Genomic DNA, 25006 nt, shown 5'->3' with positions numbered 1-25006 from the left:
GGGAAGGAGAGACAGGGGGGGAGGAACACACAGGAATCCCAGACAACAAAACCAAACTACGTGGAACGTAACAATAGGCAATTGGAAATACATGAGTAAATGTACTTAGTTACTTTACACCACTGCTCCCCATCTCTCTCCCTATTTCCTGTCAGACTACTATCCTATCAATAAAGTTTTTTTTAAATTAAATATATACAGTATACTCACTATACTGATGGAACAGTAACTCAATTGTTTGGCTCAAAACATGACTGACTGGTGTTTTATGGTGGGCTAATCATGATGGGAAGCAGCTGTTTGCCTGACCTATGCGCACACACACACACACACACACACACACACACACACACACACACACACACACACACACACACACACACACAGGGCTGATAGGAAGGGAAGACGGCGAGAGAGTGGGTGTGACAGTCGTGACACCGTATCTTGAATCCTGTGTTTGTAGTCTTGCACAGTGCTGTGGATCAAACAAGGCCTTGTTCTGTAAGATTACATACACATTTGGATTTTGCAATGGTTTGCTTGCCTGATTAATGTGACTCTGGACTGCATTCTGAGTCCGAGATACAGTTAGCTCCTTTGATCTCGTCTTCATGTTACAGTATGTAGATAATGAAGGGGTCTGTGCCGGCAGGGACCCTATGCTGGTTAGATCACTGATTCTCAAATTGGGGCTTGGGGACCCCCAGGGTTATGAGGGGGGTTTCCGGGGGTTTCCAGCAAAATGAGGAACAGTTTATAAACTTAAGAGTAAGCCCAATTTAAATTGGGCTTACTCTTACTCTGCAACCAAATGGATAAGTTGAGGGTCCTTGACATGAAAACGTTTGAGAACCACTCGGTTAGATATGAATCCCCACCCTCATGAAATCATTGTCACATGTTCACCTATTAACTCATTAGTGTTAAGGAAAATTCATACTTCATCACATTGCCATGTCATACCACAAAAATGGCATACCGCTGCTGTCCGGCAGAAACCAGCTAACTCCTAAATGTTCATTTTTCAGTTAGTCAGTTTTTTAGAGTTAGGAGGTTTTGTTCGTCATTGATAAGAACATCTGAATGGACCTCCAAGCTCACAATGAGGTTGGAGGTCAAAAGGGGGTGGAGCCTGGAGTCAGCAAAACCAGCTAACTCCACCCCCCTTTGCTGGAGTTAGCTGGTTTAGCAGAAAGTTTGAGGATCCAATGGAGTTAGCTGCTTTTGTCAGAAGCGCTTTTTAATGCTTTTCATTGGTTCAATATTTTTTTACCAACACACACAAGGGTGTTCAATAGCACTGATTTATGGAAAAAATGCAAAAGCGTCAAAATGGAGTTAGCTGGTTTCTGCCGGACAGCAACGATATTTTGAACCAAAAAAGTGATGACACTTTTTTCCCCCAGTTTTATAAATGTATGGCAAACACAGACTTGTAACAAAGTATTAACTCTAGCCACTTTTTTTCCTCCAATTATCTCTAGTGTAGTGGGGGGGGGGGGGGGGCAGCTAATTGATTGACAAGTTAGGGTTGTGATCCAATCAGAAGTCAATATAATTAAATGAATGGAGCCTTCCCAGACCTAGTCGGGCCACGCAGTCGGCATTGGCCTCGAATAGTGGTTTGTATGATTGCATGAAATATACTGCCTCTTACATTACCCAATATCTTCACGTCCGGTATCTCAAAGGGAAGAATGACCACGTTTTAATAGTGGTGCCCTTGATTTTTATCGCGCCTGTGTGTCACAGACTCTATATGTCAACATGTCACAGTCTGTTAATGAAGTGACCCTCTTCACCTTCTCAGGCAATAGCTGTGAGGTTGAAGTAAATGAATGTCTGAGCCAGCCTTGCCAAAACGGAGGTTCCTGTATCGACGACCTCGACTCATTCAGCTGCCACTGCCCTCCTGGAATCACAGGTAATCTACATGCATTTTGCCACGCCTCTAGCAAATTAATGACTCATTTATTGTTGGTATATTAATTTTCAAACCTTCATGTCTTTTGGCAATATTCATACATTAAACCATGAGTTATGTACGTTCTTTAATGGGATTTTGGTTCTTCAACTAAAGTTGTTATCGGGGTACTCGTTTTGCTGTATGTGTGTCTGATAGAATCGGAGGTTATTTGTTTTTCAAAGCTATATCAATACATTTAATCCCTACTGTATATAGTTGACTGGTGTCCCCCAGGTGTCTATACTTGATTTTCTCTTTTTCCCTTTACACCAAATCTCTATCTTGCTGAAAATAGCAGATTTACAAGCTCACAAAGGCTCGTGTTGCATCATGTGAGATTTGTAGATGAGCTATTTTCACTGAATGTTCGACCCCCAGAATAGGGAACGCTAGGGTTCCATGTAGTTAAAACATCACCACTACTAACCTACACAATGGGGATTTTGGGGCCACCTCCTGGGGCCAGGTCATAAAAGTTTTCATTAACCCTTTAAGACCGAGAAGGCATCTGTGTCATTTTAAGATTTATTTGGGCTATTCAAAAATAGCAGATCTACAAGCGTGCCGCGCTACGAGCTTGTAGATCTGCTATTTTTTTTTTTTATCGTGAAAATGTGTGCAAATCTTTAGTTTTAATATATATATATACTTTTTTAAAGTGAAAGTTTTTAACAAAAAATTTTGCTTCTGGGGTTTTTACAAATGTCTTCTAAAGCCTAACTTTTTTCATGTCGAGGACCCCCAAAATAATATGTTTTTGTCCGCGGACCCCCTCCCATCTAAAAATATTTAGTTCCAGGGACCCCCAGAAGCAAAGATTTGAGTTCAAATGTATATAAAAGATTTGCAAAAAAAATCATGTTGAAAAAAAAAAATAGCAGATCTACAAGCTCATAGTGCGGCTATGAGCTTGTAGATCTGCTATTTTTGAATAGCCAAAGACAGTAGATGAGCCAAAGACAGTAGATGCGTTCCCTTCCCGGCCTTAAAGGGTTAATTTTGCCTGTACCTAGTGAGACTAACTTCGTAAACGCCTGTAACTCCGTGTTCAGACACTTTATTCACTCAAGTTCTACCGGTATAGTTTCCAAAAAATAGTGTGACAAACGATCGAACGCTGTAATGTATTGTGTGTTTCCTACAGGCAGCTACTGTGAAATCAACATAGACGAGTGCCTGTCCAGCCCATGTCTGCACAACGCCACGTGTATCGACCGGACACGTGGCTATGAATGTGTCTGTATGCCTGGTTTTACAGGTTAGTGCTGCTGTGTATTTATCAACATCTTTAGTTAACTTTCATTCGGTTGCGTGTTTTATGTAACCGGGTTGTTTTATTGCTGATATTGTATGTAATGTAGTATACTGTAGCATACATTTAAATTTAAAGGAAAGACTGCTTTGATTTATTATGCTCCACTCAAATGGAACAAACTTCAGGACTCTCTGAAACTGGAGCGATTGGTCTCAATAGAGACATTTAGGGTACTTCTTGAGGACACATTACATAGTAACTGCACCTGTCTCATGTAACACTATCTTTATTTGCATCTGTGATGATTGTAATATGATTCAAATGTTTGATATTGTTTTTCATTATGTATGTATTTTATGTTTTATTTATATGCTGTTATCAGGGCGTCCTTGAAAAAGAGAGCTTGCTCTCAATGGGCTTCCCTGAATAATGGAAAAAGAAAGAAATAAATGGTTTGAACTGACCAAAATTGCCATCCTTAAAGCTCTGCACTCTGTGGGGCTATTTTTTTAGAGACAGAATATGGGGGGTATATTCACTGAAAGATGAACACGTACTCCAGTGTAAACAACAGCTAAAGTTAAACTAAATAAATTCCATAACAAAAGGAAACAAAAAGTACCAGGCATTTAGCCTAAGGGTGGTGCTAAAGGAATGGTCATGGAGTCACCCAAATCACCGTGCACCACCAAAAAAAGGAGGCATGAGCTCGGCTCTAGGCTCTCCCTAGGCTGGCAGAGGGAGTGTAGCGCCCAGGATTACATAGACAATTGGCACTGGGTGAAAAAATGGTGGGATAAAAAAAACAAAAAAAACAAGATACTTTGGGACCAAAGTTTTGGCCGGACAGATCCATAGAACCGCTAGTGGAGCTAAAAAATAGCTGACAGCAATTTGAGATAAAATGTGGCAAACATAATGATCAGTTACATTTTTTATGAATCTTTTCTTTTCCAAGTCTGAATCAAAATGTGTTGTCATGTAACAAAATGTGATACTGTACATCGCTACACAAGATACTTTATTAGTGTGGGTAAATCCCTGTATTTAGTGCTACTGGCTTAGTGAAAGAATGATAACATTACTGAACTTATACCTGTGTTATAAGGTGTCTAATGGTGCTGTCATTTGTGATAACTTCATATTGATATTTAAGCCGTAATAAAAGTCAATTAAGCATACCCTGATGTGTTCATACATATTCAGAAACTGTTTTTCCGTCAAATCATCATAAATCGTAGATGAAATTCAGCATTGCTTCCCGTGGTGTGTTCTAGATTTTTTTGGAGTGAATACTATGATTATCCCTTGCCTCCCACACGCACGGCACGAGCACATGCGTGCATCTATAATTAATGAAATGTAAAAAATGTGCACGCGCTTCGCTCGCGTGTACGCAATATGCTTTGTACTGATTTTCTAGTGTTTCTGATGTTAATCACCCTCTAACTCAACCACTTCTGAGCTGCTTTTAGCCTTAGAAATGCATTTTCAATGCAAAGCATGGATTACAAGCCGGGGCTGCAGCGAAACTCTTAAAAAGATCGCTTTGAACGAACGGCTTATTTTTTGTGGACGTGGACGTGGTGGTCCCATCTTCAATTCCACGAGTCAGGAGTAGACTGAATCTAAAACCAACATTTCATTGAGTTTTATGCTGTGCTATGACGCGCATACGCGAATACTAATGAAGTACTCACTGAATGGCAGGTCGTTGAGTTAATGTGTGAATTCCTTCGCCAGCAGCCATTAATTATCACCTCAAGAACAATAGCCACACACATGATAAGCCTTCACCTCAGAGTCAGACTAGTCAGACCACATTCTTGCTGATTTTTATTGCTGCCCCCCCCCCAGCCCAGCCCCTCCTGCGTGCAGCGTATCAGATGCGTATCAACGGATCAGATACGACGTCTCAAACGTTTTTTTTGGATGTATACGATGGCACCGAAAAAAATCTGCAGGCCACACTCAGTGGTGGAAAAAGTACTCAAATTCTTTACTTAAGTAAAAGTACCAATACTGCAATATAAAAATACTCTGTTACAAGTAAAAGTCCAGAATTAAAAATGTACTTGAGTAAAAGTACAAAAGTATTGGCATCAAAATGTACTTGAAGTACCAAAAGTAAAAGTACTAAATATTTGAAAATAGCCGATCTACAAGCTCACAACGCGTCGCGACGCGACGCGTTGTGAGCTTATAGATCTGCTATTTTCAAATAGCCTAGGTATAAAATAGGGCTAAAGTGGTTAATGTATGTTTTATAATGTAATCATTTATATCTGAAAAGTAACTAGTAACTAAAGTTTTCAAATAATTGTAGTGGAGTAAAAGTACAATATTTGCCTCTGAGATGTAGTGGAGTAGAAGTAAAAGTATTGGAAATTGGAAATACTCAAGTAAAGTACAAATACCTCAAAATTGTACTTAAGTACAGTACTTAAGTAAATGTACTTAGTTACTTTCCACCACTGGATGTATGCGATGGCACCGAAAAAAATCTGCAGGCCACACTGCGTATACAGCGTACCACGGTAGAACACACCACTGATCGCTTCTATCATTTGTTGAAATATTCAACCACTGTTTTGGCCATGTAGAAGCTGGATATGGACACTTCCTTCAGCCAGGAGACTGTGTTTGTTCTAAAGTTTACGGTTTGTTGTTCAGTAGATCATGTACACAAGCCACTAGTTTGGACGGCAACATGCTTGCTTCATGTTCGCTTTCTAATTACATATGGTTGATGTCTTTCATGGTTTATGGGACGTTTAACTGCCTAACACAGGTCTCAACGACCCATAGCTGTGTTATTTATGTACGTGTGTGTGTGTGTGTGTGTGTGTGTGTGTGTGTGTGTGTGTGTGTTCTTTTTCCGTTCAAAGGCGATGCATGTGAGCTTGACGTTGATGAGTGTGCGTCGTCTCCCTGCAAGAATGAAGCCACTTGCATTGACCAGCCTGGTAATTACTTCTGCCAATGTCTGGCTCCATTTAAAGGTAATGAACACTGAGGGAATGGGGACAAAAAGCAAAGTTAATTAACCCTTTAAGACCGGGGACGCATCAGTGTCATTTTAGATTTTAACTATAACCATTTTTTTAATACCTTTGGCTATTTTTTTAAAATCTTGAGAATGTGTGCAAATCTTTGAATATATATTCTTTTAAAGCGAACATTTTTAACTGAAGTCTTTGCTTCTGGGGGGTCCCTGGAACAAAATATTTTGAGATGGGGGTCGGCGGCCAAAAACATAATTTTGGGGGTCCTTGCCATGAACAAGTTTGAGCACCACTGATATAGAAACATACGCTTTTCAGAATACTGTTGGGATTTAGAAGACATTTGTAGAATCGGCTTCAGGTCTTAATGGGTTAACTTCACTTACTATTACTTTCACCTGTCTGAACTCACTCCACATCCCAACAAAATGAGTACATCTCCATTTACTTCCCGCATTTGTATTTGGTAGGTGTTTTGCCCATGTATCTATCTATACCTGCTAGGAGAACCTGCACATAATATTTATGTAAATGTGTATTTTGGCAAGGGTTCAGTCAGTGTTGATTTTGTCAACAAATTCTGATTTAGTCATAGTCTTTTTAAAGACCATTAAGACGAAATTCCATTTAGTTTTAGTCATATTTTAGTAATCTGAAACGTTTTCGTTTTCGTCTAGCTTTAGTCGACTATTTATCCTAAGATTATAGTCGACTAAATCTACAGTTGATTTAGATTTAGTCGACTATAATGTATTTTGGCGGTGCCTTGATGGCGTCGTAATGGCTGATTTTACACTTGTTTGCATGCTGAAAATAGCCGATCTAGCTCGTTGTGAGCTTGTAATGTAGATCTGCTATTTTCAGAGCGCAACACCCGAGTGCAACCACACATAAAATAACTCTTTTAGTTCTACTGGATCTCTTCTCCACTAGTCCCTCACTAACATTTTAGTCTAGTTTTTATTTGTTGACGAAATTGTCAATATATTTAGTCTTAGCTTAGTTTTTATTTAGTTTTCGTCAGTGAAAAAAGATAGTCGACGAACATTTTTCGTCATAGTTTTAGTCGACGAAATCAACACTGGCTTCAGTCAACTTCAGCGTATCAATTGGTTGTCATCATCAGTATATATTTTTTATTACATATAGTAGGCTACAATAATCTTTAACCCTAATATCCCTGTCCTGGGCATGTCATAATAGGAAACCATTTGTCAAAAATAGGCGAATGTTCAGTGGAAATAGCAGATCTATAAGCTCAAAACACATCACGACGCGTTGTGAGCTTGTAGATCGGCTATTTTCGGCAAAGAGATTTGGTGAAGAGTGAATAAAGGAGGTGACCACTGAGTGTAGACCCATGTGGGACCCCGGTCATAGGGTTTAATGGGTGAAGTGGTTAAACTCATGCGTTTTGGATGAGACACCAGCTAGATTTCTGTGCAATATTTTCAAGCAAGGCCAAGAGAATGCATAATGGTGTCATGTGATGTCTTCAGCTTTTTGGTATTTGGGGGGGGTGTGTGTGTGTGTGTGTGCGTGTGCGTGTGCGTGTGTGTGCGGGGCAGACATGGAGGGGGTGGGAGCTTGTGAGATGGAGACAAAGTGGATCGGTTGAACGAGTAGGTGGCTTTGTTGTACAATACACATGATGTGACCTTAACTGTGTGTATGGGCGTGTTAAAGGAGAATTCCGGACAAATTAAGTGTTATCTTTCATGTCTCGTTACTCACCTAGCGACGTAAAAAGTGGCGTTCTTTTTTTCCATATATTCCCCTGTCGTCATTTTTTAAACACCCTCCGTTGTTATAATGGGAGCGCGTGGGTTAGTGAAGTTCGTCTATTATAACCGATGCAATGTTATTTTTTTCTCTACTACGATTCATTGTAGAGTCTCATGATAGTCAAACATGCGCTGAAAATTCCTGCGAGCCTGCCGTTAATGGCGAACGATTTAACACTGGATGCTTGTTTCTTTCCAGAACCTGGCAACTCGTGTTGCCAGATTCTGGTCTGCCAGATTCTGGTCTTCAGAAAAAATAACATTGCGTCGGTTATAATAGACGAACTTCACTAACCCAGGCGCTCCCATTATAACAACGGAGGGTGTTTAAAAAATGACGACAGGGGAATATATGGAAAAAAAGAACGCCACTTTTTACGTCGCTAGGTGAGTAACGAGACATGAAAGATAACACTTAATTTGTCCGTAATTCTCCTTTAAACGGGACAAGGTAGCCCACACAAACTAGCCTCTGTCTGCTATAATGAATATATCTATACTTGTGCCTGGTTTCACTCAAACCCTATAGACACTTTGTAAGTAAATGGTAAATGGTGCATTTATATAGCGCTTTTATCCAAAGCACTTTACATAGATAGTGCATTACATTCACCCATTCACACACACACATTCATACACCGATGGCGGAGGAAACCATGCAAGGCACCAACCTGCTCATCGGGAGCAATTAGGGGTTCAGCGTCTTGCTCAAGGAAACTTCGACACTAACTCTGGGGGAGCCCGGGATCGAACTGGGAACCTTGCGCTATCCAGTTCACTCTACGCGGCCACTCTACCCCTGAGCCACTGCCGCCCCTTTAACCCATTAAAACCTGAGGCGATTCTTAAAAAAATCTAAATCCTAACAGTTTTTTGAAAAAAATATTAAAAATATTTTTTCGCGATTTTTCAAAAATAGCAGATCTGCAAGCTCGTAGCGCGGCACTCGGTGCCGCGCTATGAGCTTGTAGATCTGCTATTTTTGAATAGCCAAAAGACATCTAAAGTGACACAGATGCGTTCCAGGTATCAATGGGTTAACTCTTTTCTACGTCAAATTACTGATCTATAAGCTCACAACGCGTTGCTGTAAGCTTATAGATCTATTTCCACTGAATGTTCGCCCATCATGACTCCCAGAATCAGGACGCTAGGGTTCATGTAGCTATTAATGTGTGCACCTTATTAATATATTATCTGGTGTTTAAAATGTGCTAGATTAGATGATCATAGTCAAGTCCTGTAAAATGTATTCCACAAAGCACATTTAAACCAAAGTGCTGGACGGGACAGCGTAGCCTATAATAACCATAGGCATAAACGATGAGACAGAGCGGCGATAATAAACACAAACTAGACGCGTCGCAATTCAGGGCAATTGCAGAGTGTGGTTGCACCGACGCTAGTCGCGGGTCGCTGCCGCCGGGACTCGAGGAATACGCTGGGAGGAATACCGTCGGAGGCTGTGCCAATTACATTGTCACGTAACTCCTGAGATCACTTGCGTTTCATTTTGAGAGGATTGATCCCCCCAAAATAAGGTTTTTGCATCAAACGGTTACATTTTGAGCATTTGTGGCGCCCCCTATGGATCAAAGTGGAAATTATTTTGGGGATTTGTTGAGTAAACCACACTTGACATGTGATTCAAATTTGGGATTGACTGGACGTTTCGTTCGTGATTTGTGGCCTTTTTTGTAAAACGGGCCCCTTCCGCTAACTTTGGAAGCCATTTACGGACGAACGGTATGGACTATCAAAATTCTGTTTCGGTCCAGATTATCGCATGGGTCCAGAGATCATGTGTACCGATTTTTGTGAAATTTGGACAAAATATATGGGAGGAGGAGCTAAAAGTGTGTTTTGAAGAAAATTCAAAATGGCGGAAAATCTATCCTGACGCAAATGGGCGTGGCCTATATGCGGAGTTGCGTCTTGACCCAAGGAATCTAGGGAAAAATAAATTTTGATTTTACGACCTACGGTTCAAGAGTTAAAGGGCAAAACGTAAAGGGGGCTGTTATAGCGCCACCATGTGGCCGATTAGTGTAATTATTTTTTCAATAATTTTGGACTAAATTATAAACCTCCCCTCCAAATCTGGTAACTCTACCTCTTACGGTTTCTGAGAAAAAAATACTTGAATTTGAGTTTTTTCACTTTTTCATTGAAGTGGATGGGGAAATTTAATGCACTAATAAATCAATATCAATTAAACTATTTAACCAATCTCTTAGCAAAATACAAGCACACGATTCCCGCTCAAGACGGTCATTTTGACATATAAAAACTGTGGGAGGAGATGCGGTTCAAAGTATTGTTTATCTAGGAAAATAATAAAGCCGGAGGATTACTATAGTCTGGTTGCCCTGTTAGGGCAACCACACTAATAAACAATAAAACACAAATTAACAATCATCAATAAAAATCGGACACATCAGGGGGGGATTCAAATGCTAGTGAATAAAAGAGAGATGGCGCCTGGTCTTAAAAGATTCAACGGCGGGGGCAGATCTGATCCACAGTCTGCTGAGTTTAGTTTTCGGGACAGCTTGTAGCCCTAAGTCTGCTTGCTGACTTGCAGCACCAGGAGGTAGGAGCAGTGGTGGAAAAAGTACTCAAATTCTTTACTTAAGTAAAAGTACCAATACTGTAATATAAAAATACTCTGTTACAAGTAAAAGTCCAGAATTAAAAATTTACTTGAGTAAGAGTACAAAAGTATTGGCATCAAAATGTACTTAAAGTACCAAAAGTAAAAGTACTAAATATTTGAAAATAGCCGATCTACAAGCTCACAACGCGTCGCATCGCGACGCGTTGTGAGCTTGTAGATCTGCTATTTTCAAATAGCCTATGTATAAAATAGGGCTAAAGTGGTTAATGGTTATGTTTCATTATATCATAGTTTATATCTGAAAAGTAACTAGTAACTAAAGTTTTCAAGTAATTGTAGTGGAGTAAAAGTACAATATTTGCCTCTGAGATGTAGTGGAGTAGAAGTAAAAGTATTGGAAATTGGAAATACTCAAGTAAAGTACAAATACCTCAAAATTGTACTTAAGTACAGTACTTAAGTAAATGTACTTAGTTACTTTCCACCACTGGGTAGGAGGGAAAGCCTGTTTACAACTTTATAAACAATCAAGATAATCTTGACCTGGCCAGGGCGTTTTGAACGAGTTGCAGGCGGGACAGAGACGACTTATCCCTGTGTGTAAGGAATTGCATTAATCCAAATGGGATGCTATGAGGCGTGGACGACTTTCTCAAGGTCTTGAGAAAAGTCATAATCGGTCGACATACAACAATCATAACTGATTGTTTTATATTGTTTTGTACTCTGCATCCCAATTCAGGTCCATTAGATTTTTGCTCTCAAGGGATGGGGAATATTTAGCTGCTGTTCTGTGGTTAAGAGCTAGTGAGAAGATCTCGGGAAACTATAACACCAAGGACATTATACGTCCAAATGCCACCACCCATCCATTCTAGCATCCTGCTCACATACTGAGTGACATTTCATTTATGAGCCAATTGAGAGGCAGATTAAGAGTGTTTGATGGATGTTGTATAAAGAAAGTAATGCGTTCACTGGATCTGTCCGTCTTATGCGAAGCATCAGAACGACTTCATTATCCTCTTATCCATTGGAGAGTGTTACTTTTTATTATAATGTTGTGGTTATTCAAACTATGGCAGTTATGTTTTGCGTGTCCCTGATTTAAGTCCTTGTGTCCTTCATTCTGTGAATACATTTTACATTCTTATGTATTGACAAGTCATTAAGAAGTTAATTAGTTAGTTAAGACTCAGCATGCTATAATGTAGTTGCACTGACGATCAATTATTTTTTAAGTCTATTTTTGCTTTTATGAAGAGGGAGATATCGTTCCAGTAGGCGTTGTGTAATTATTATTTTTCCTGTATTATATCTTGGTAATTAGTAACCATTGTTGAACATTATATATTTTTTTTATTTTTTATTATATAATACTGTCTATTATGACATCAAAGGCCAGTTGATTTCAGTTGGTGAAGACTGCTGCTTGTTAAAAGTTGCAATTGTATTATTTCCAGAGAGCGAGAAAGAGAGGGAGAAATACAGGTGATAATTGATACCACTAACTGGAAGAGCAGAGCCAGGGGCGGATTTAGAGATTTTTTGATTCAGAACATAAGAGTCAGAACTTCCTCACCCACACTCCACAAAGATTACTTTTTTAATTAAGTAATAATTGTTGTGTTAATGTCACGCATCTCCTGTGTGAGCTTCTATGTTGAGCACTTTCATTGTGCAGCCTCCTGTCTGTGTGTATAGGCCTATACAGTATGGCTATTCTGATGACTGCAACTAAGCAGTTTGTGCATAAGACTGTATGTTGCGCTGTAAACAGAAATAAGCAAATGAAACAAACTCGCCAGCTTGCATGTTGTTCTTTGCAAAAAAAAGTGCATTTTGTATATGATGGCTGAATTTTCACTTTACGTCGCTGGGTGAAAGATTCTGGCCGTATTAATGTAGGCTACAGCAGCTCTGCTTAGATTCTGCACAGATCAGCTGATCTTTACAGCATGACAAGGGTTTGTCTGAAATTGGCTGAAATTATTTATTGGGAATAACCCCTTGAGATGAACCATCTCGTTTTCAAGGGGGTCCACAAATAACAAAATACACTTTTTTACATTAACCCATTTAGACCTGACACTGGGTGAAAAGCAATGATTTTGGGAGGGTATTCCTCAGGCATACCCCTGATACTTACGGGAGTATGTGTGTGTAAGTTGCCCTCATTCATTAATGTACCACCTCCCACATACCTCCCACATATCCAGGTAAATGTACCATTTCTGAGACATTCATTTGCATTTACCCCCTGTGGTGTCTGCCAGCAAGGACCTCACACACCCCACCCCTCCCACCCCAACCACTTCTGAGCATGTGCAGAAAACTACATTTGATTGGAAGCTGTGGCTTATAACCCCACCCACCCCACAATTCTGCATGCTAATTCTTGTATAAACCCCCTAGTTTATACCCCCCCCCCCCCTCAGTGAGAGGGGTGGTTTATAGTCCCCCCCCCCACCCCCAGTGGGAGGGGTGGTTTATAGTCCCCCCCCCCCCCCCCCCCCCAGGCTGTGGCTTGTCCCCCCCCCACTACATATATATATATATATATATATATATATATATATATATATATATATATATATGTACATACATACACACACACACATACACACACACACACATACACACACACATACAATATAGAAAAACAAATAGGCAGAACTCATGTAATTATGTTTATTGATCAAGAAAAAGAAATGTACACAAAACAATGGAACAGGAGCACACAGATAAGATAAACTGTTTCAAAGAAAAGTATTTTGTTCCAGGGACCCCAGAAGCAAAGATTTTTTTTTCAAAATGTTCACTCTAGAAATATATATTCAAAGATTCTGAATCAGGTTTATTGTCACATCACAGGTTTACGTAAAAAAAGTGGGTGAAATTCGTGTCTACATATTTACACTAGTACCTGAGATAAGATATGTGCATGAACATATCAGCAATGTATTCTGTGCACGATATACTTTTGGACGTTAGTTAAGGTGCTTAGGAAAAAAAAACACAATAAAAGACAAAAGTCAGTGCGTTATACACAGGATTATGGTGCGTGTGTCGACCGCATAATCCACAAAGTAGACTGACACTGGTATAGTCCATGAGGAAGAGCAAAGAAAAATAGGGGAAAAAGGAAAACAGTCACTTGTAGGCTACTTGGTGTAATCCACAGGTGGGTCCATGTAAGAGCTAAATCCAAGTCATTTGTCCCTGGCATAATCCACAGGAAGAAATATAGAAATAAAGAAACGTAATTTGTTCCAGGGACCCCAGAAGCAAAGCTTTGAGTTAAATAGCAGATCTACAAGCGCGGCATGAAAAAGACCCGTTGTGGTCCTCAAGCTCTTTGTCGTCAAGCATTGGGTCCTGGAGAACGCAGCGTTTGGTACAAGGTCCTGGAGATGACCTCCTGAAAAGAAAAAATAATTGCAATTAAACCACTGAAACAGGAACACAACAGTGTGTGTGTGTGTGTGTGTGTGTGTATTGTCTTGTCTGCTGACTGTCTGCTGCATCTTCTACCAAACCATTGTCCTTTTGACTATTGACATGCAAATTGCAATTTATTTGAGAGACAGTTTGACTGCAGTCACTGCACTCCCTTTGCACAGGGCAGGGAATGGCATCAGCAGCATATACTTAAATTATCAAAGTAAAAGTACATTATCAAAGTAAAAGTACAAAGTACAGTTCTTGCTGAATTTGCCAGCCTTTACAAACAAAAAGAAAGAAAAAAGAAGAGGGTGTGTGCTGGAGATTACCTGTTAAAACTCCGAAGGGTCCTCAGACATATACCCCTGGATGCCAACAACTGTAAAATATATAATTGCAATTAAAACTCAGAAAACTTCAACTTAAACAGGAGTGCACACAAATAAATAGTTAAATGAAGAAGAAGAAGAGTTTGGGTGTGTGTTGGAGTAGGCTACCTTTTAAAACTTCCTTGTCAACGGTGGGGAAATCAATGGAATGTGTCCTGCAAATATAATTTTAGGGGTTAGTGTGATGAAGCAATGTTTTGCCATTGTATTCAATGTAGCCACAGTAAAGACAATCTAAAAAACAATCCAACTTTAGTTACTAACATTTATATTGTACCTTTGTCCTTAGCTAGCAGATGCCTACTATGCTAATTCACCAAGACAAGCAGGAAGAATAGCCAAAAAATAGCCAAACTGAGCAGCATAAAACAGCATCAAAATCTATGCTTTTTAGCTTGAGGTAACAGAAGAATGCACAGTCTACACAATTTAAAGAGATCTGTGCAGCATTTAAAGCTTTACTTACTTGAGAGAGCAGAACTCCACCAAGGCATTCCTCTCTGCTCTGCTTGGCTGTGGATTTGAATTTGAGGGGGAAACTGGAAACAAAGAGGACAATGGGGACCTGCAGGGGACCCTTCCACGATCTTTAGCTGTCCTGAGAAATGCCTGACCAAATAAACAATAAATAAATAACAATAAAATACTAACTGAATACTGAATACAATGGGCTTGCCTGTCTCAAGTAAAGTTTGTAATAATGCATAAAAGCAAACATCACCAACCTTTATCAACATAACCTGAGCTGCTGTAAACATTGGCTTTCTGAAAGAACACCTCCCCCCACCCTAACCCTAACCCCCACCACACACACACACACACACACACACACACACGTTAGTTTTTTTTATCATATTTAGTCATGCTCATCCTCGAGCAAAGTCCAGCATTTTAGTCTTTATCTTAGTCCAACAAAGCCGTAAGTATTTAGTCTAGTTCTTGTAAAGACAAACAGTTTTTCAATGATAACTCTTTTAGTCTACTTTTATTCCATGAAAACTTGTCATTTTACCACAATGATCCCAGTACAGCCTAACACTAAACACCTGGTTATAGAACCAATTTCCAGTTCATCCATACTGAACCCAGTGTTGCGATATTTTGCCAGATATTGAAAGAAATTGGTATTTAAAATGTGGAATATTTTTAGAACATTTTAACAACACAAAACTTGTATTCACCAAGACAACACTTATATTATATTGTCCCTGGCACAACTATTTTCAGACAAGGGCCCGCATACAAATACATATGTGGGGGTCCTTGACATGAAAATGTTTGAGAGCTAGTTAAACAATATTAGGAAGGAATCCCAAATAAGCAACCACAGTTTAGATTTACAAGAGACTGCTTATAAGTCATAAGACATAGCAACACTGACTGAACCATGTACACTTACACTACAGACTAACACAAAAACACCTCACATGTCCACAGTAGGTGTAAGCACACACATGATATCGCCACACATGAAATAAAGAGGAATTTGATGATCTAGGTCCTTGATAAGTAAAGAAATAGGTTAGACTTGGATGAATGTAGCACTATTTTAATAAAGGGAAATAGTTGACTGATGTTGTAGATAGAGGGAGGCAGGCAGGCAGACAGACAGACAGACAGACAGACAGACAGACAGACAGACAGACAGACAGACAGACAGACAGACATACTGTACATACAGACAGACAGACAGACAACAGACATGCATGTAGCATAATTCACCTCCTACATTACTGGCATGGTGTTATAGCAGTTCTCTTTGCATTATAACATTTCAATGTCTGAAACAATTCCAAGGCCATGTTAATCTCCACACACACACACACACACACACACACACACACACACACACACACACACACACACACACACACACACACACACACACACACACACACACACACACACACACACACACACACACACACAGTCCAGTTTTCCTCTCCTCTGTAAACAGACCGTGTGCTTCGCGGGACACCGGAAGTGAGAAGAAAATAATCTAATAATAATATCAAATCATATTTCGTCTCATCTTTTTTTCATGAACTAAAATGGAGAGAGATTTTAGACGTATGGTAGAGTATGTTAATAGTTAATACAATATAACTTATACAATTGGGGTGGTTGAATTTTGTCTCCCTGCTCTTCTATTGAGACGTTTCTGTCATTCATTCTTCAAAAATAGATCTAGTTAGTACAATAGTACTCTAATATCTAGTATCTATTTTCTCTCTCTATCTCTCTCTCTCTCTCTCTCTCTCTCTCTCTCTCTCTCTCTCTCAAACACATACACTCTGAGCCCCCCCCCCACTCTGAACCCCACACCTCCCTTTGTTTGAACAAACAAGCTCATTTGCATTTGTATGGGAAGATTCTCTAGCAGAGAAAAGAGAGACGCATATCCAGGTATCTTAAAGGCATTTGAAGGTGAACAGTCCTCTCCCGAATTCATTCAAAAACTCCCACCGATCATTTATGTTGGGTGGGGGTATGCCTTGCCCACGTATCCAGGTATATTGCCTTTTTCACCCAGTGTGAGAGTTTTAAAAAAAATATATATATATATTTTGTTATATATTCAAAGATTTGCACAAATTTTCAAGATTTTTCAAAAATAGCAGATCTGCAAGCTCATAGCGTGGCACTGAGTGCCGCGCTATGAGCTTGTAGATCTGCTATTTTTGAATAGCCAAATAAAACGTCATCAACCAGACAAAAACAAACAAAACTAAAACAACTGAACATACGATAACACAACAACAACAACAATAAAACATAGCACGTATATGAATCATATATCTGTTATAATGATGATTAGTCAAAACAGAATAGGTCATCTCAAGGTGAGAGGACAGTGCAGTTTTAAACAATTGAAAATATTTTATTAACCGAATATGGTAGAGTAGAGTGTTCCAGTCAGAAGGAGCTTTAAACTTAAATGATATTTTTTTTGCAACTGATTTAGATCCTTTGTAGAAGGACATAAAGGAAACAATGATATAAAGATGGGTTGATGTGCAGAAACGGCTTTACTTGAACGGAACACTGTTTGGGGCAAGAAATAATAAAATACCTGCCCCGCGGGGACGCTCTGGTGTCTGCAGGGCACATTTAATTTGAAACGGTTGAGACATACAGTGGCTAACTCCACTTCTGTGTAGAGCAATAATATAGATATCCTCACTCTTCTCCTTTTTTGAAGTGTGTATATAAATAGGAACATGTGCCCAGGGGTCAATTTGAATTTAAATGACTGAATAGGCCACATATTAAATGGCAGTGAGGTCATCAAACAGCAGTGAGCACATGGCACGGGGACTTGCTGTTCCGTGCCATGCACATTCACCATTATGTAATGCTGGTTTCAAAGCCTGAAGCGTTTGACTTCCTTTGGAGAGAGTGAGCCATGCTTGAAATCAAGAATGAGGTTTATTTGTCACCACTCACACAGGTTACAAGCAGCGAAATGCAAGCGTGTGAGGTCTGTAGAGTTGAATGAGTTCGCCTGCAAAGTTGATGCACTAGGTTTTTAGTGATTACACATTATGAAAAATAATATAACTTTACAGTGAATCTGAGTTTGGTGTTGGTTTCTAAAGCAATTTCTCACATATTTTCATCATCTCTAATGGTTTTCCCGTCTGCCTTTCTGTTGTTGTTCTATTTTTGCAGAAATTATCAGAGGTAGGATACAGATCCATTGGTTTATGCATGCTGTTGCATGCTTTAAAAAAATGTCTTTGTTCATCTTCTTCTTCGATGTGCATTGCCTGGCCGATGTGCACTGCCCTGATTGATGTTGAACTCTTGTCTTTCTTAAGACCCTCCCTATTAATTCATTTCCTGTATCTCTGATTTTAGAGTGCACTTTCAATGTCATTCTTATTTGAACTTGGGCGGGAGGGTCAACTTCATTCAGAAGACCAAAACAATTTAATGCATGACCAAATCTTGTTTGCACTTCGAAGTACTGTATCTGTATGTAAGTTAGCCAGTATGATTGATGAAAAACCTATTGCATGTTTGCCTGTATGATAGTCTGGGAGAAATTAAAAACACAAAACAAAGACATCATTAAAGGGCCATTAACTTATGGCTAAATAAATGGGAACATTTGCACATTTGCTGATGCTATTGCTAGTGCTAATGCTGTATAATGTACCGTAGTGTGGAGCGAGGATCATTGGGGTTCTCTGGTAGCTCAGTGGTTCTCAACCTTTTCAGGATCGCAACCCCCCCAAAATAATCATATTTGAACTGGGGACCCCCCCAAATAATCATATTTGAACTGGGGACCCCCCCAAATAATCATATTTGAACTGGGGACCCCCCCATCCTGACAAGCACTTGGAATTGTAGGAGTTGAGGCATTACATTTTGTTTGACTCAGTTCCCACAGATAAATGCTTATTTTATTTGTCAATTTGGCCAATGTTTGACCAGTTTGTATAGTTGCTGCTGACCTTTGATGCAGTAATGGTCTTTTTTCAATTAATTTCTTTTAATTTAATTGTATTTATCAAAAAGGTCTTAAAAGTCCTTAAATTGTAACTTTACTGTCATCTGGAGACCCTCCCAAAATATTGTGGGTCCCGACCCACAGGTTGAGAACCACTGTGCCAGCTAGCTCACCAAATGTGAATTCTGTGAGTTGTCCTGCCTTACTACTGTACATGTATCTGCTATTTTGAAATGCTCCTTATTGTTGCATGGCAAGTTAGCAATATTTTCATGAATTGAACATAGCATTGCAATTTCTATGGCTTTGTTCATGAACGTTAATTTGTATCAGCCAATAAAAAAAACACACTTACACTTAAGGGTGATACATAAAAACTAGCGACCAGCCAAATGCTGTTACATTTTGACCATGTCCATGCAATAATTACAGGTGTTAATGTTAGGAAATGGTAGTGGTAGGAGAATGTTTAAAAAATATACCCTTGTAGAGTACCGGAGTCCTGACGTCACTCCCACTACCCCTGGTTCACAGCTTTATTTTTTGTATTGGAAATCCCAAATCTTAGATTCAATTCAATTCAATTTTATTAAAGTGTCAAATCACAACAAGTTGTCTCAAGACACTTTACATGTAGAGAAGAGACCCGACATCCCACCCTGAGCAAGCAATTTTGCGACAGTGGCAACGAAAAACTCCCTCTTAACTGGAAGAAACGTCAGGCAGACCCTAGGCTCTAGGGTGGCGGCCTTCTGCCTCGACCGTGTCGGGGGAAAGAAGAGAGAGAGAGAGAGAGAGGGAGAGACAGACAGACAGAGGAGAGACAGAAAGAGATACAGTGCAAGTAGTAACAATAACAATAGTAGCAAATATAATAGTGTAAGATAGTATATGATAATATAATATAGTACAGCAATAGTGTGTATGCAGTATATAATGGTATAATAAAAGAATGTTAAGATAATATACAGTATAGTGTAGTGGTATAGTGTAATGTAGTAGAAATCCACGGTCGTGCTCCATGATCTCTTCATATAAGAACTGTGTTCCAAAAATACACAAACCACCCCGGCTATTTTGTCATGTATGTATGTGACTCTGTGTCGTTTATGTTTTTGAGTTACATTTGATAACGTCTGATGAGTTAGAACAGTCAGTTTATGCTTCATATCCATATGAGTAAATTCGCCTGGGTGATTACGTTTATTTCTGGAACACTATTCTTATATAACGCGATCTAAGATTCCTCTATGGGAATTCCAATACAAAAAAATAACGCTGTGACCCTCTAGTGGCAGTGATGTCAGACTTCGGTGCTCTGTTAAAGGTGCAGTATGGAAAATAAGTTTTAAACAGCTCTATATTCTGTTGAAAATCTTATGCAATTTGAAATGAAATACTGGCAGTTAAGGGCTTGATATACAGCGGACTCCAGCTTTTAAGATCATTAATGTTAAATATTTATAAAATCTTCTTAAAAACAAAAGAAGAAAACAGTATGTTTTCATCAATTTAATATATATTTATTGAATTGAAGTCCTTGAGGATTGTTCGAAATATGCTCAAAAAAAGGTTGAGAACCACCGGTCTACTTTTTCTGTTTTAACCCATTAATACCTGGGACGCATCTGTGTCACTTTTAGATTTCTTTAGGCTATTCAAAAATAGCAGATATACAAGCTCATAGCGCGGCACCGAGTGCCGCGCTACGAGCTTGTATATCTGCTATTTTTGAAAAATCGTGAAAATTATTTTTAAAATATTTTTTTCCTTTTTTTTTTTTAGGATTTTGAAAATGTTTAGAAGCGGCCTCAGGTCTTAATGGGTTAAACTGGTGTGCGAGGACCCCCGGACCCCACAGCGGTTTTGGAGAGGTGCCGACCGCTGTGAAGATAAGTGTGAAGGAAACGTTTTGCACACACCATGCAAGAACCATTTATTTAATAAAATCTACCAGCATGTCGACACAACAAGGGTTCCTCAGGGTATTGATCCTCCTCAATACCCGGAGGAATGCTTGTTGGTATATAGCTTTTATTAACCCATTTAGACCGGGAACGCATCTGTGTGTCATTTTTTGATTTCTTTGGCTATTTTTTAAAAATCGTGAAAATTCGTGAAAATCTTGGAATATATATATATTTTTTAAAGCGAACATTTGTAAAATATTTAGTTCCAGGGACCCCCAGAAGCAAAGATTTGAGTTACTAATGTCCGAAAAAGAAAAAAAAAATCTAATTTTTGCACAAACTTTCATGATTTTCCAAAAAATAGCAGATCTACAAGCTCATAGCGCGGCACTCGGTGCCGCGCTATGAGCTTGTATATCTGCTATTTTTGAATAGCCCAAAGAAATCTAAAAATGACACACAGATGCTGCGTTCCCGGTCTTAAAGGGTTAAATGAAACTTTCTTGCATGGTGGCTATACGACGTGTTCGGCTGTTTTCCCTCGTACTTTTTAGTCTACTTCTACCCAGCCACTTTGGCAGGTGGCCAGCTGTCATTCAAGGGCCCCCTGTTCCATTTAAAAAAATAATCCTGAAAAGTGTAATAACCTGGCACGTTCAGTCGGGGAAGGGCAGGGATGCGGTCAGGGGCAGCAGAGGCACATGTGGGCTTGTATATAGACCCAAAAGGTTTTCCCGAATCTGCAGGTTAAAAACCTTTGTGTCAGCAGTCCCAGTAAGTTACAACTTTGTAGTAAATAGTTCACTTTTATTTCATTGGTTTAAATGAAGCATTTTGATCTACTATCGAGGTCGGTTGCAGTCGTTAAAAATGGCCAGCAACACCGATTACACAATTTACAACTTAACCCATTAAGACCTGGAACTGTGTCATTTTTAGATTTGAGCTAAAAAGCATTATTTTACACTTTGGGCTATTCAAAAATAGCAGATATACAAGCTCATAGCGCGGCACCGAGTGCCGCGCTACGAGCTTGTATATCTGCTATTTTTGAAAAATCGTGAAAATGTGTGGAAATCTTTGAATATATATATTTTTAAAGCGAACATTTTTAACTCAAATCTTTGCTTCTGGGGGGTCCCTGGAACAAGATATTTTGATGGGGGTCAGCGGCCAAATACATATCATTTTGGGGGTCCTGGACATAAAAAAGATTGAGCACCACTGATATAGAAACATATTTTTTTCAGAAAACTGTTGAGATTTAGGAGACATGTAGAATCGGCTTCAGGTCTCAATGGGTTAACACAATCTTGTCCTGCCACATGGTCCCGCTTATATGCATGTTTTTTTCTCTGCTCCCCGCTCCAGGTCGTAATTGTGAGTTCTTACCCTGCGAGGCCAATAATCCCTGCGAGAACGGCGCCGAGTGTGTGGAGGAGTTTGATCAGGACCATTTCCCCTTGGGGTTCCGTTGCCATTGTCACCGGGGCTTCACGGGCCCCCGCTGCGAAATCAATGTGGACGAGTGCCAGTCCGGCCCCTGTCTTCACGGCTTCTGCTACGACGGTGAGAAAATGTCCCAATCCTCACAAACATGCTTACTAACAACCCTGGGCCAGAGAGAGAGAGAGACCCACTGATGACAAGAGTGAACCTCTCTCCACACTCTTAGCCCATTGATACCTGGAACGCTTCTGTGTCACTTTAGATGCCTTTGGCTATTCAAAAATAGCAGATATACAAGCTCATAGCGCGAGTGCCGCGCTACGAGCTTGTAGATCTGCTATTTTTGAAAAATCGTGAAAAAATATTTTATATATTTTTTTTCAAAAAACTGTTAGGATTTAGATTTTTTTTAAAGAATCGCCTCAGGTCTTAATGGGTTAACACATCGGGTGCCAAACACGGTCTGAACCGTGTTTGCGCAGAGTAGCGGTCCGGTGCCGAACACGGTCCAGACCGTGAAATATGTCTTTTTGTTTTTTTCGTTTTTCTCCACACGGGCGGGGCTAGAGCAGCTCTGGGAGTACCCATTGTGATCTTGAGAAGGATAGGCCAGATAGATCACCGGGAAAAAAAACATGGCTGCCATCCACTTCCTGTCTATTTCCTTCTTTAAAACACCTATATCTCCGAATCTGTTTCCGGTGGGGAAAACCGGTCATGCGCGATGCGCGATCCCCCCCCATTGTAACTCGCGAGTGAAATGTTATCGTTCCAGGCTGTAGCCAGGGTCATCGCGCAACATGAATGGATGTTTTTTTTTACATGGATTTCCTCCTCGTGGAGTCTAGAGCTTTAAACAGCAAAGCGCAGTCAATGGGGAGAATGCTGGCACCCAACGTAAGTTGTTATGAAAAAATGCTGGCACCTGATGTGTTAAGAAGCGTGTCACATTTGGTTTCGGTCGCTCGACGTTGACGGGGCGTTTTCAAACGGTCGGCCATTGCAGCTAATAAGGGAGTGTTATGAAAGTGGAGTTATTCTATCTGAAGTGAGGATCTCTAGGACATTACCTACTGGAGTTTACTGGCTTTATTAGTCCCTTAACCTAACTGCAAGAGGAAATCAATTAAGCATCAATGCTGTGTTGTAATTTGAATAAAGGATGATAAATGACAAAGTTAATACAATCAAAGCCTTAAGGCAGAATGTTTTTCTTCCATTGGCCGTCCAATAAGCTTCTACCCCTCACGTATTCAATCTCTACCGATAGTGATTAAAAACGTCATAGATCAAGTTGAGGATTAAATCCGGCGACTAAATGGTTGATTATTTTCATGTATCTCCATGAAGGGAGCTGACATTTTTTGTTTTCTTTTATATTTCCTTATTTAACTCTTTAAGACCGGGAACGTATCTGTGTGTCATTTTTAGATTTCTTTGGGCTAAAAAATATCAAATATACAAGCTCATAGCGCGGCACCGAGTGCCGAACTATGCGCTTGTAGATCTGTTATTTTTGAAAAACCATGAAAAGTTGTGCAAATATATATATATATATATATATATATATATATATATATATATATATATATATATATATATTTTTTTTTATTTTTTTGGCAGACATGTGTAACTCAAATCTTTGCTTCCTGGGGTTCCTGGAACTAAATATTTTACAAATGTTCGCATAAAAAAATATATAATCCAAGATTTTGCCACAAATTTTCACAAATTCATGCCGTGCTATGAGCTTGTATATCTGCTATTTTTTAATAGCCAAAGAAATCGAAAAATGACACACAGATGTGTTCCCGTTCTTAATGGGTTAATATGGGTCACATAAATTATAGTGAGATTTGGTTTTGTGAAACAATGCATACAAAAACACTGTATATCAATTAAACATCCGTGTCTAATTAAGTCTAATTAATTTGCTCACACTATCAAACCGTTCCCAGTATAGAATGACCAACTTGGATTCTCGCACGCACACGCTGTATATCACTCACACGTCACACAGTCCTAGCACATATTATAATGGAAAAACTAACTTTCATGACATGCTTATAGATAACTGTCCGAAGTGATCCTCCTCTACATTATTTATTACGACACTTAAATTGGACCATATGCACCCTGAGTCTTGAGTAGTCCTGAGTGCAAGCAGCCTACTTATTGGCTGGTACTCGAAGCAAGCCAGAGCCAACCAACCGCCAGGGGAGAGCACTGCGTAGCCACGGTGGCTGGGATGAGTAATGCTGCTGCCACCCAGGACCTAAAGCATTTAACCCCTTCAATCCGGGAAACGCATCTGTGTGTCATTTTTAAGATTTCTTTGGCTATTCAAAAAATAGCAGATATACAAGCTCATAGCGCGGCACCGAGTGCCGCGCTATGAGCTTGTAGATCTGCTATTTTTTGAAACATTGTGAAAAAGTGTGCAAATCTTTGAATATATATGTATACATTTTAACTCAAATCTTTGCTACGGGGGGGCCTTGGAAAAAAATACATTTTGAGAAGGGGGGGTCCGTGGACAAATACGTATTATTTTGGGGGGTCCTTGACATGATTTTTTTTTTGAGAACCACTGATATATAGCAACGTAAGTAAAATAAAAATAAATAAAAAACTGTTTAGAAGACATTTGTAGAATCCCCAAGAAGCAAAGATTTGAGTTAAAAATGTTCGCTTTGAAAAATATATATATTCAAAGATTTGAAGAAAG

The 25006-nt window shown here is 39.5% G+C and overlaps 1 protein-coding gene across 1 annotated transcript in view; it reads left to right on the top strand.

The window, feature by feature from the left end:
• Nucleotides 1–25006, top strand: part of eys (eyes shut homolog) — a gene marked incomplete at both ends in the record, with an annotated part of 383646 nt that overhangs the window by 74746 nt on the left and 283894 nt on the right. The window contains 4 exons of the mRNA XM_080449567.1: nucleotides 1811–1924; nucleotides 3111–3224; nucleotides 6110–6223; nucleotides 22201–22398. Of these exons, the coding sequence (XP_080305693.1) occupies nucleotides 1811–1924; nucleotides 3111–3224; nucleotides 6110–6223; nucleotides 22201–22398 (540 nt within the window). The remainder of the gene's footprint in view (nucleotides 1–1810; nucleotides 1925–3110; nucleotides 3225–6109; nucleotides 6224–22200; nucleotides 22399–25006) is intronic.

Source organism: Gymnoscopelus braueri (genome assembly GCF_963280865.1).
Source record: "Gymnoscopelus braueri genome assembly, chromosome: 14".
NCBI lineage: Eukaryota > Metazoa > Chordata > Actinopteri > Myctophiformes > Myctophidae > Gymnoscopelus > Gymnoscopelus braueri.
The sequence above is the reverse complement of the archived record's forward strand: the minus strand, read 5'-3'. Positions and strand labels throughout refer to the sequence as shown.